At 28.2% G+C, this 13,479-nt stretch overlaps 2 protein-coding genes across 4 annotated transcripts in view; both read right to left on the reverse strand.

Annotated features, from left to right (window-relative positions):
* Positions 1-1,248: 1,248 nt before the first annotated feature.
* Positions 1,249-10,162, reverse strand: LOC100162947 (acetyl-coenzyme A transporter 1-like). Of its 2 annotated transcripts, none has more exons than XM_029487541.1 (11): positions 9,906-10,162; positions 9,239-9,521; positions 8,955-9,081; positions 8,529-8,688; positions 8,321-8,448; positions 8,016-8,140; positions 7,290-7,474; positions 5,459-5,585; positions 3,907-4,122; positions 3,092-3,263; positions 1,249-1,437 (listed from the first exon to the last, which is right to left on the reverse strand). In XM_029487541.1, exons 2-11 carry the CDS (start codon positions 9,452-9,454, stop codon positions 1,349-1,351), a joined length of 1,545 nt encoding a protein of 514 aa, XP_029343401.1. In that variant the 5' UTR covers positions 9,455-9,521; positions 9,906-10,162; the 3' UTR covers positions 1,249-1,348. The 2 variants fall into 2 exon arrangements, with proteins under 2 accessions (XP_029343401.1, XP_029343400.1); XM_029487540.1 differs by having other exon boundaries at positions 8,016-8,206; positions 8,294-8,448; positions 9,906-10,159.
* A 1,150-nt stretch (positions 10,163-11,312) lies between these two features.
* LOC100166703 (acetyl-coenzyme A transporter 1) overlaps positions 11,313-13,479 on the reverse strand; it is a 9,242-nt gene continuing 7,075 nt past the window's right edge. The window contains exons 7-9 of one of the 2 annotated variants that reach the window (XM_001949401.5): positions 12,766-12,892; positions 12,395-12,610; positions 11,313-12,011 (exon numbers count right to left, since the gene is read on the reverse strand). In XM_001949401.5, the coding sequence (XP_001949436.2) occupies positions 11,835-12,011; positions 12,395-12,610; positions 12,766-12,892 (520 nt within the window). In that variant the 3' untranslated portion in view covers positions 11,313-11,834. The remainder of the gene's footprint in view (positions 12,012-12,394; positions 12,611-12,765; positions 12,893-13,479) is intronic. The other variant, XM_016803478.2, reaches the window with a different exon arrangement.

Consider the following 13,479-nt stretch of genomic DNA (forward strand, 5'->3'; position numbering starts at 1 on the left):
TGTGAATGCGCATGCGCAAAACGCCAGCCAAGGCGGTCAAATATACTGCCTCGGGCCGCCGAGTACGTTGTACGTTACTACATTGTATATAGCCGCTCTACTAGTTAGGTGGGGGATAGCTCGCACAGTGCTTAGTTGAATGACCAGCCTCACCCCGCACCCGGCACCACAATTAGAATTCTGGAAATCAGGTGTCTTGATAAAGTAATTAATAATAAATATTGTGACGACGCGCGACGCTGGCACTGTCGCCCGTCTCCTGTATATAGTGCATACTGCATACTGCTCAGAAATTTGCTAATCGATTACGATTATAGAGACTAGAGTGCTCAGATAAATAAGGCGCAAAATGATTCAATTATTGTACAAGTGTACAAATGTACCTATGCAAAATTGTATTAATATTTATTTGTTTAGTTGGTATGTATAAATATAAAAATACCTAAATACAATTTTTATAGTTTTGTTTTAGTTCATGGAACATTACTCCCCTCCCCCCCCCCCCCGTGGGAGAACGCCAATGTACGGGGCGCTAGTGTTGTAATGCCTAGGGGCGGAAAAATGGTAAGTCCGCCTCTGGCAGTATATATTTCTGATATCTAATTATGTACGTTTATTTCGTTAATTTTGGTATTTTGAAAAAACTGTAGGTTTATAGTAACAATTTAGTTACGCTGTAGACATTTCTAATATTTAATAATATACGTTTATTTCAACAATTTTGACTTTTTAAAAAAACCTACGCCGTAGTAACAATTTAGTTACGCTTTAGACATTTCTGATATTTAATAATATACGTTTATTTCAACAATTTCGACATTTTTAAGAAATCTACACCATAGTAACAATGTAGTTACGCAATAGATATATACTAATACAATTAGTGATCTGTGAGTTACGCTGTAGACATTTTGAAAAAAAGTTGTCACTAGGAGTTAATCACTGATAAGAAGTGGATACTGGTAAGGTTACTGTTTCTGATAAGCGTTATCTCTAATATGGAGATTTATACGCCACGCACGTAACCGACAGGACCAGGGGGACCAGGAGGACCAGATTTTAGAACTGTCCAAATCATACTACTCACGTACTTCTGGTAGTAAAATGTATTGAGCTGCCTTAAATAATATGTATATAAAAGTTAATGATTGTTACTTTTTATTATATATATATTTTAAGTATGCAGATTACTATAACATTATAAAATTTAAAGTCTCAATGGAAAATCTAACAAAATATAATCCCAATAAACATATAAACCTTAAATAGAACATTAATTAAAACTAAAAAAAACAACTTTAAACATTTAACTATAGTTTAATACAAGAATCGAAACCGGTTAAAACGGTTAAAATCGCGTTTTTTCATATTTCAACACCGTAACAGGAACCAAAACCAAAAGCTTTAAATCACCGGTTAATAAACCGTAACTGAAACCTAAAATCATAAAAAACCGTTTAGAAAACCTAAACCGAAACCATACAATATTGAAAAACCGTTCTTGAAACCGATTGAAATTTAAAACTAATATCGGTTTCTTCGAATTTTATAAAGTGAATTACCTACCTATATTATTTATAATTCTAGTTAAAACGAGGATTTTTATGCGAAGAAAATAATTTGTTTGGATACTGATACTATAACTGATTACTGCGAAATATTAATAGGTAATACGAATATTATTCTATTTATATTTTATAATATCATTACTAATTACTATACTCACTGATTCAAAATTAAAATACAAATATCACAATAGTTATTTTATTCTCCCCTATATATGCGGCTATGCACGACTGTATTGTTGTTATTTGATGTATTTGTGAATATTATTATCTATTAATATTATTACAATTGTTTCGTATTCGACTCTGATCCGCGTCCGACCCGCGGTCATCAATTGCTTATGTCATTATTATCATTCTCCTCAGAATCCCCTGAATTAAAAATTTGTGTACCAAACCTTATAACGTATATTTGAATCTTAACAGTAAACCTTTTTAAATAACAATATTTTCAATAGTCCGATACTCTTTTTTTAGTATATATTTAAATTAATATTTTGTTGAAATATCATAAGCATTAATCACATAACAAGATATTTATTATTAATACTGTAATATAGTTTGATGTTATTATAAATTACAATTAAATATTAATATATTCGAATAATGATCTCAACCATAATAATATGTTGAAAGCAAAAGTAGGTATAACATATTAAAGTTAAGAACACAAAATTAGTTCTGCTGAACGTAAATTTGCTATAAATTGTATGTACCTACACTCATTTTACAAATCGGATATATTTTAGGGCTTTAGGCTCAGCCCTTAATGGTAAATAGATATTAAAAATCGAGTCTGCAGTAATAAGATGAATGAAAAATAAAAATTTCAAAAACCGTTCCAAAAACCAAAACCAAAAATTTTCAAAAACCGTTCTTGATACCGATAAATTTTAAAAACCTTTTTTGAAACCGAAACTAAATTAAAAAAATTTGAAAAACCGAACTTAGAACCTAAACCAAAACCATAAAATGTAGAAAACCGTTCTTAAAAACCGAAACCGTAATCTCTAAAATTTAGAACGGTTTCGATCCCTGGTTTAATACTCATTAAATTGTATTTTAATAAACATTTATAACCCTTATACTAAACATCATTTGAACCAATTTTTAAGACTTGATAACACATTATACTGCAATTGAAACATGAATGCAATGTTAATGCTTATTTTAACATTAACTTATAAATGTTATATTTAATGATTAATGTTGATTTTTAAATATTTGGTTTTTAAACATTCAATTAAATGTTTCGCTACCTCTATATTAATAGTTGGTTTTTTTAAACTTTTATTAAATGTTAATTAAAGCATTAATGTTAAATATTTAACTATTAATGTATTTAAATGATACATTTAATATTTAAAATTACAAAATATTTATTGGGATAATACCAAAATATACAATTATAAAATTATAAATAAATTACAATAGATATATTATTTAGGTCTATTAAATGTTAATCAATATGGCTAAATGGGTATTGAGCAATATTTATTCAACGATTATTATTTAATATTACTCACTGGAAGGTCTCCTTATATTGACCAACCAATAAGAAGGGCCCTTAGTTTGAAAATTTTTAAGGATAATTCTGAAAATACAAAACCAAACGATTCCAAATATGGTACATACAGTTGTTTCTACGTAATAGGCGTTCACTATAACAACACAATCCCCTTCATTTGTATTACACATCTATAAACAAAAAATAAAAGTTAGAAAGAATGCGTAATTACAAATTAAATATAAAATATTTAAAATATTTTTAATACTTATTTCAATACCATTTCATAATTTAAATCTAATAAAATAAATTAAAACGAAGACTGGAAATGAAAACTATAATTTGAATATTTCAAAAAATAAACACAACTACCTATATGGTCTGTCCACTGAGAGAATGCGTCGCGCACCGACCAAAACTGGTTCCGCCACGCAACACCCTGTCATTAGGGGGGAACCAGTTTCGATAGCAAGCTGTCGCGGGGGGATGTCCAGAATCGACGCCTCTCGCTGGACAAAGTATATACTCTTTTAACTTTTTTGTCAATTTATAATCTCGATAATTTTACAATTTCTATTGTATTAGCACATGAAATTATCTAAAATGTTGAATATTTTTCTTATACTTGTGAGTTGTGAATGTTTCTTATCTTAAAACAACTACGTGCCAAAATATTATACTTAATATTTAAAATTTAAATACAATCAACAACTAGTCTATGACAAAAGTGAATTATTCATTTTTAAAAACGTCATCATATACAAACATAATATAATGTTCATAATAATTATTATCATTCATTGTTATTCAATAAAATATGTTTGTATTACTTACGTTTTTTAGATTTGCAGTAGAGCAATTATTCTGGTTATCTAAAGAACATTGTTTAAACGTTAGGACATCTACCATTCCAATGGCAACCGAAGACGACCATGCTCCTCCCAAATTTAAAAGTGTATTCAATAATGTCATGTAAGTACCACCAAAACGTGAATCACTTATTCGAGAAAAAAAAGATAATGTAGATACAGCCATAATGTTTGGTAAAATCTGTAAAAATTAAATCATAGTTACTGATATATAAAAATGTTTCTTATGTGATATTACAATGTATCACAACAGTATCTATCAGTGATGGGAAATAACGAGTTCATAAGAACGCGTTCACTTGGACGCGTTCAAATTGTGTGAACTTGATATGAACGAGTTCGATTTTCAAGAAATGAACTTGAACGTGAACTAAGTTCTTATTAATTATAATTTTGAACGTTTTGGTTTCGTTCATTGACAATTTAATTTTCATAGAACAGGCGACAGGATAACGTTTTGAAATGTTTTGTAGCCGATCAGGTTCCTTCTCAAGAATCAAAAGAAAAATTTGTTTTTAATTTTGTTTAATTTAGTTAGGATATTTGTTTTTGCCCTGAAATCACAACGCCGCTCCGTTGATCGCCGATAAGAATAGTTGGTATACCATTTATGGTATATTATTATAATTCTGTTGTAATTTGACATAATCAATAAAGTGTTATAAATAACATTCCCAAGACTAACATGTTCATACAAATTATTGTATGCTGTATACCAGAGGTATTCAAACTTTTTCATCCCAAGGCTCCTTTGAGTCTTCACAAAATGTTGATGGCTCCCAAATTAAAAATGACTGATAATTTAACTCGCGACTAATACTGCCAAACACGACATACGCACTGATAATTTAACAAAGGCAGTCGATGGTATTGCAACTTACGCGACCAATTAAAGCTATATTTAGCGAATGATTATTGTAGAGTGCTAGAGTGTAGACTGTAGACAATTCAACGTTTCCCAACCGGTGTGGCTCAATGATAATAATAAACGTTTTTCGTAAAAATATTTTTAAAAATTTTATTGGTTTTCAATTATATGACGTGGCTCCCTTCGACAACTCCTGCGACGCCCCTGGGAGCCGCGGCGCACAGTTTGAATACCTCTGCTGTATACTAATAAAAATCGCCGGTTTCGACGCATAGTCGCACGTATTTCCGCGTATTTTTTTTTTTATTTCTAACTTAAGTATTTTTTTATTTTATTTTCTTTAGCAACTCTTATCATTTTAGATCATTTTAAAAACTATAAACTACTGAACTAGAATTTGAACTAGTTCATATTTAATGTCTTGAACTTGAACTTGAACTAATTCATTTTTAGAAAGAACTTTCCCATCACTGGTATCTATACATATAACTGTATTTCTTATTATTTTTTTTTTTTTTTGAAAAAAATGTAATTATTTAATTTTTTAATTTTTATTACGTGTTACTTTTCAGTTTTCATGTTATGTCAGGTGGGGGCTATAGCCCCCCCCCCCCAACATTTCAGCCCTAGTTGTGCAACTGGTACTCACCTTATGTATTGATAATATAAATACTAAAAGTACATAGTAATATTCTGGAATATTAACAAACCCATTCATTGTTATCAATTTTGGTGTATAATAAATAAACACTACAAATGAAATATTCCAAAGTAATCTGAAATTATATTTAAAACTATTTAAATGCAAAGATACTTACAATACAAATGTATTTTATTATGTTTTATTTTTATAGAGTATGGATAAAAGTACTTCTTTAAGAATACTAAAATAATGAGATTTAATCTTTTTAAATATTAAAAATATATTAAGTATAAAATATTATTTAAACGGTAATTCAATAAACTTGCTCAACTTATTATTTTCTGTATTCATGCAGACACTTACTCAAAATCTGATTTTTGAAATTTTAAATTATGTTTTTTCTTTAAATAAATTAATAAGGGTCCTAATGAGTCGTGAGTTACAATATAGGTTAGAAACTTAGAACTAACATATAATCTTAACTTTGCATGTAATTTATAATATTGTAAATATGGTTATTAGGATTGAAAACTATAATGTACCTAAAATAAATACAATTATCATTCAATAATTTCTCGTAATTTTAAAAATAATATCTTAATTTTAAGATTGATAACTGAAAATCGAATATCAACATTTATTGAAATTTTCATGTATCTACAAATATTCGTTTTTGAATAACAACAAAATAACAAAATCTCTGCATGAGAATTTGAGTAAAAATGTTGAAAAATATGAACTTCAAACGCTCATAAAATTTTAATTTGACCTTCAAGAAGACATTTTTTTTTATAAAGGTAGAAAAAGTTATGAGGAATCGTTTACTATATTTCAAAATATTAGATTTAAAAAGAAAAATCAGGTAAGTGGATGTCGCTCTGCTGTACAGTAGATTACAAGTGGGTCATTGTATAATGGATTATATTAGACGTCTTGAATTCAATGATATAATATCATTGTATAAGAAAAACGATTCTAAGCGAAGACGGTTTGTCAGTCTGGATATTTTATATCTTGTTAATATTTATTTTATCGTGTAAGTTGAATTAATATTAAAATATTATAATTTTTAATTCGTTTCTATGGTCATAAACAAAGCGTTAGAAATTAAAATCAAATTTTTAGCGTTTTTTCGTAATTTTTCGGTGGTTTTTCCATGGGCATTAAATAACTATTGAGAAAATCAGAAAATGACCTCTAAAGTACCATCTTGATCCAATTTGCTAAAAGATAAGGTACTATATGTTGAAATCGAAGCACTCCTTCTGGAAGAAATTTTGTAACAGTACAGAATATAAAAACAAAAATAAAAATAAAAATAAACACCATTGTAAAAACAATAGCTTCCTCGCTCCACTCAGTTTCTAAAAAAATGTATGAATTCTCAACTCTTATAATTAGATAATTTTTGTGAATTTTCCGTCAACGTTTGAATTTTAAATGCTTATAAAAAAAAACTGTGACTAAGGATTTTTAATATTTTCAAATGTCATTGTAACATCCAACAATATCGTAGGCGCCTTTTATTAAATTTTCAAGCATTTTTATCCAACAAGTAAAGTTTTATTGACATTCATAGAAAAAAAACTAATAAAATTGGAAACTTAAAATGTCCCTATAAGCAGTTCAAAACAAATCAAAATATTTTGAATTTTTTATCGTGTATAGAAAATGCTAATACAAACATTCAGTCAAAATTACATGTATCTACGGACATTTTTATTAACATAAACCTAAATCAAAATCAATTTTGCTTAAAAATTCCCATTTTTCCTTAATTTTTCTTTTGTTTTTCACGAAGTGTCCCCCAATATTAAAAGTAATTAGGTTTATCTACCTGATGGTTGTTGCTGTTAGGTATATATTCAAAGGTTTTGGACCAGAAGTGTATTTCGCAACGACAAGTGGCACAGTAATTTTTACAACTAAAATTGTTGTATTTATAACCATGATGTTCTCTTTTGGTACTCCTGCATCAATGAGCTTTAAAACAGCCAGACTGTCAGTTGCAGCAAATCCAATCTTTAATAATAAACACAACACACATTGATACTTAAAATTAAATTAAATTAAAATTGTACTACATACACATGTGTTCATAAAATATATTAAACTATCATTTAAAATAAACTTAAAAGGTCCTGTACGTAAATCAATCTGATGTAAGACTTGAAATAAATATATTTACAAATCGTAACTATATAAGAGAAAGACTTATTCAATTAACTATAGAACCAAAGCAAGTAGAATATTTAAAAGACCAATATTTATTATACATTTTAAGCTAATCAGTTTATGTAGGGTGGCCAGTCGACCAGATGTATTGTTTTAATGGGAAATTTCCGTATTTAAATACGCTTAATCGAAAAGTTTTTTTAAAATCAATGAACATTTGCCATATTTTAAATTTTGAATTTTAGTTACAGTTTTTGCTATATTCATATTTGTAAGACGGACAACACATTCGGGTGTAGCATTTTTGTAAGTATTTTATATCTGACAACCCTAAGTTTATGCAAATAATAATGTTTTGATTAGGTATGAGGTATCTAAATATATTTACCCTTGCTGTCAACAGTGTTAATGCCAATATTTGAATACTAGGTAGTTTTAAAATGTCCCATAGTAGTGAATAGTTTTGAATAATGTTGAGTTTTACGTGGTCGTCCTCTAATCTGTTATCTTTTTCTTTTTTAAAAATTGCAATCAATGTAGTTATTAACATAAAAAGTATACCCAAGACATAGAATAAACCTGTACAAATTAAGAATTAGTAAATATTTTATATTTTGACATTAATTTATTTTTGTTATTCGATTATAAGCAGATTTATTCACTTACTCTTCAAAGTGAACACCCCTCCCACACCTGGACTAATCCGTAAGTACTTGTTGCTGAAGTCTTCCGACGTCAACAAGACGAAAAACAAATAACTCATCATCATGCCCATCACTAGACCGGTTGAATTGCATGTAGATGCATAGCCTACGTTATTCCTGTGTGATATCAAAATGCAACACAGGTATTATTTATGATGTTATACCTATTTGATATAATAAAAAATAATAACACCGACTTCTTGAGCATTGTCAGTGACCAACCGTCGACGACTATGTCTAGAGTGGAGGCCAAGAAGTTCGTGAAGAAAAACACGGATACCAATTTCAGTATGTCCGGTTTCCGTGTTTCTGGCAACCATTCGTCAATATTACTGGCCATATAAATGAAGCATGCCCCTGTTCGACACAAACGGTTTTAAATACCGACATCACACTCCTCTGCTTCATACTTTGTATTAAAATACGTTAATGGACTTGTTTAAAAAATATACATTAGTATAGTGTTTTTGAAATGTTTGGATTCATGAATTACATATAGTTAGGTACCAACAGGCAACAATACGCTAACAATTCCATATGATTTAAGCAAAACATTATATAGAAAGATACTCCCTCGTTTGAATAAACGTGCATAATGCAGACATTGATATTTAGTCACGCACCCATTAAATATTGAACGGGTATGAGCCACGATTTTCGTCTTCCCATCTTTTGTACGTATAGCGAGTCGACCAAAGGGGCCCATATCAATTTTAAGCTATCTGGCCATGCAACTAAACTGAATAGAGCCTGGAACAAATTATGACCACGTTTATGTTATAAGAAACCCAGTGATGTATACAATAGCATAGATTTGGATACAAGTCAATATTAAACATATTTTATATTATACATTAATAATGGCACGGGTACCTACGCAATTTTTAATTTGAAATCTGATATTTACTTGATCATTGTAAGACACATTTTTGTTGCTTTGTAAAATGATCGGCATTGCTGATGCTAAACCAAACGGTATGCCTTGCATTGTATATAGCAACAATAATAGGAAAAAATTCAACCAATCTCCTTTCAAATTTGGCTTCTCAACGGAATTCGAATCATCAACTACTACTACTGCTGTGAGATTTTCTACTTCATCTTCCAGCTGCGGCACCGTCATGTTTACTGCTAAGTCTTCACTATTCACACACTTGACACACTAGAGTTAGACACATCACGCACATTATCTAAAAATAACAAAAATAATAAAAAGTATTTATAGCGATCACTAGAGTATTCGTTTTTATACATAAGTAAAACAGTGACACACTAATTACACAAAAATATTTCAAACATTTCACCAATAATACACAGAAATGGCAATATTATGTTAATCAGGTATATTTGCATAAGCTGGATATAATTTAATTATAGTTTTAATGAATTGAATGTCAGTTAATGATTATTATAGGTTAGATTGTATTACAAATAAATTATACGACGAATTATTTTTTTATTTTATTCTAAATTGCTATATAAGATAGACCATAGTACAAATAGATTTATTTTAAGTGAATCGGTGGTGGTGTAATTATGAGCAGTTTAGTATAGATAATATTTAAAGCGTATACTTGCATGACTTCCGGCTTTGTGTGCAGAAAATTATTTTTATTCTATTCGTATCTCCACAATACTTCGTGCCATACGCACTCGTACGTACAAGCCACCTCAGGGACGCCGCATCACAAAGTGCAGTGCTTGATATGGCTAAAAGTATATTTTTTTAGTCAATCCTACAGATCGACCTGATAATACAATAATACTTCTGATAACTAATATGGATTCGTTATCGAGTGTTATGAGAGCAATTAAGTGAATGATGCACCCAACACAAAAAAATAAATTTTTTAAATTATAATTAAATATTAAATTATTGTAAACAGAGCTATTAAAAACTATTTTGTCAAAATTAAATTTAAAAAAAGAATATTTATTTAAGGAGATTTTAGGGCGTATATAATGGTCGGATGACGTAATTTAGAAGCCGGACCCAGTGTGTAATAAATACAATTTTAGGTGGCCAAAAGTACTATTTTTAAAACTAAAATATTAATCCTTTTTTTTATCAATAATTTATCTTTACAATATTCTGACGTTAAATATACAATTTCAAATGAGCTAACCCTAGCGTAACGTACAGGCGACGTGTAGAGCTGTTTGTAAACTTTTACACATTTTATACTATTAAATTTTCTTATTTAACGATAAAATTTTAATTTTATTTATACAGTTATTATATTGCCCTAAATGTTATAAAGACATATTATTTTTTGTTATACTTAATTTTTTTTTTAGTATTTGCTACATTTTGTCGTCAAAATATTAAGTACTTTATTGTTTTTTTTAACTTACTTACATTTTATGATTTTCTTCATATTAAAACATTGACCAGTTTTTTTATTTATTATTTACCTAATTGCTTTTTTGACTACATTCTAGAAATATAGGTACAATCGTTAAAAAATTATACGAACGTAATTTCGGTATTATAAGTTGCTATATTGTAAGTAGGTACATGACATACAACCCTATTGTATTATAATGTGGATTTTATTCGTTATAATATGATGAAGTATAATATTAAAATTATTTTCGTTAGCTTTACGCGGTTTTATGTCTTGCGTATTACCTACTCATAGACATATTGATATATTATGTAATATTTTTACTAGCCAAATACGATTACAAGTCTTTACTACCTGTTTAATTTACCTTTTATCTGAACATAAGTTTTATGACACACAACCACTCAGGTACCTTAACATCGAATCATCCCAGCGTCCAGCCGTACAGATTAATTAAAATCTACTCCATAAATTAAATATGAAATAAAACAATACTAATTTTAAGTACTTATAGCAAGTCTATAAATGTATCATTTCAGTAACATTTATAATTTATAATTTATGTAGATGCATATTCTACGTTAACATAAAAAAATGTATACAAATAATACAAACATAAGTTGTGCTTCATTGTACCTATACATGTAGGTATTTAGTCATCGAATAAAACATATCTATAGTTTTTTCACAACAAACATTTCACTATGTCATTATGAAACTATTTGAATAAATAAAATAAATTGTAGTTAAATCATATAAGTCATCTTATCATATAATAATGATGATCGTATTTCCGATGAGATACCTAGTCAATATTTATTTCTTAGTGATTTAAACTATGTCGTATTAGGCGTCCGTGGCGATTGATATTTCTTGATGTCGTCATGGATAGATTATATAGAACCAGTATGCTGTGACTTTATTACAACTCAACATTATATTATAAGTGATAACATTAAATATTATACATGATAATTATAATTATTATAATAAATTATCAGTCTCAATAGAGAACCGATTAACAATTGAATTATTGATATGATTATAATAAATAATACTAAAAAAAAAAATAAAAAAAAAATTAAAATAGATATTTCAAAAATTGAAATGTTCATCACTGTGGCTAAATGGAAATATGATAGTATACATTTTTTTTCATTTTCTTGGTCTCTTTATATCGACCAACCAATAAGAACGGCCCTTAGTTTGAACATTTTTAATGATCTTTCTGAAAACACAAAACCAAATGATTCCGATTATGGTACACATAGCCGTTTCTACGTAATACCCGTTCACTATAACAACACAATCGCCTCCAATTGTTTTACATATCTATAATGAAAAAACAAAATTAGGAATGAATGTAAAATATACAAATTGAAGAATTATGATATTAAATACTTATTTCAACACCATTAAAAACGTTTAAATATAAAAAAATATACCTTCTTAAAAGTTAAAATTATACTTGTGGCTGTTAGTTGTTACCTATCATAAAAGTTTTGATGATAAAACAATCCCATACCCACAAATAATAGAAAACTCAAATTAATATTTAAATTTTAAAGTTTAAAAATTATAATATTCAACTAGTCTATGCAATGATTAAACAACACATTTTTAAGAATGTGATCATAAATTATCATGTATATAATATTCTTAACAATTGGCATTGCTAGTATTAATCAAAATGTAATTATATTTTTATTACTTACGTTTTTTAGATTTGCTGTAGAGCAACTATTATAGTGATCTAAAGAACATTGTTTAAATGTTAGGAAATCTACCATTCCAATTGTGACCGAAGACGACCATGCTCCTCCCAAACTTAAAAGTGTACCCAATAATGACATGTATGTACCACCAAAACGTGAATCACTTATTCGAGAGAAAAAAGATAATAAAGCTACTCTCATAATGTTATCTAGAATCTATACAGATGAAATCATAATAAGTTATAGACATACATAAAAATGTTTCATGACTGATGTAAAAAGGAATCATAAAAACAGTGTTTTAACTAAGAATGTGTTAATTTGAATCACATATTAATTAATATAGGTATTAATAAATGAATATGACTCACATCATGTATTGACAGTATAAATATTAAAAGTGCATAGTAATACTTTGGAATATTAACAAAACCATTCGTTATTATCAATGTCGGTGTATAATAAATAAGCACCCCAAATGAAATATTCAAAAGTAATCTGAAATCATATTTAAAATCATTTAAATGCGAAAATAATTATATAATTGTATTTAATTATGTTTGATTTTTTTACAGTATGGATATAAGTATTGAAAAGCACCACGAATATACAGCACAGTGGTACCTACTTGCTCCTCTTTTAGATTCTGAGTGGAACAATGAATGTATTGATTTCACAATGATGTGTGTTTTTTTTTATTTTTTTTTTATTTTTTTTGTGTCTGTGTACACGATAAGTAGTCGAAATAATGCTACGATTTTCAACTTCAGTATCTTGTTCGATCAGAAAGTGAATATCGTTGATGCATTAGGGAGGTCAAAATTTAAATTTCCCAGTAGTTTTCAAAAGCGCCGGGAAAAACAAAAGAAAAATTAAGGAAAAACGGGAATTTTTACGCAAAATCGATTTTTCACAAAATTGAATTTGGTTTTTGGTGTAACTTTAAAAAAAATGACCCTAGATATATGAAATTTGACTGAATGTTTATCTTAGCATTTTTCTATACACCATAACATTTTCAAATATTTTGATTTATTTTGAGCTCTTTACGGACATTTTCATTTTCCATTTTTTTTAGTTTTTTT

Source organism: Acyrthosiphon pisum, chromosome A1 (genome assembly GCF_005508785.2).
Source record: "Acyrthosiphon pisum isolate AL4f chromosome A1, pea_aphid_22Mar2018_4r6ur, whole genome shotgun sequence".
Lineage (NCBI taxonomy): Eukaryota > Metazoa > Arthropoda > Insecta > Hemiptera > Aphididae > Acyrthosiphon > Acyrthosiphon pisum.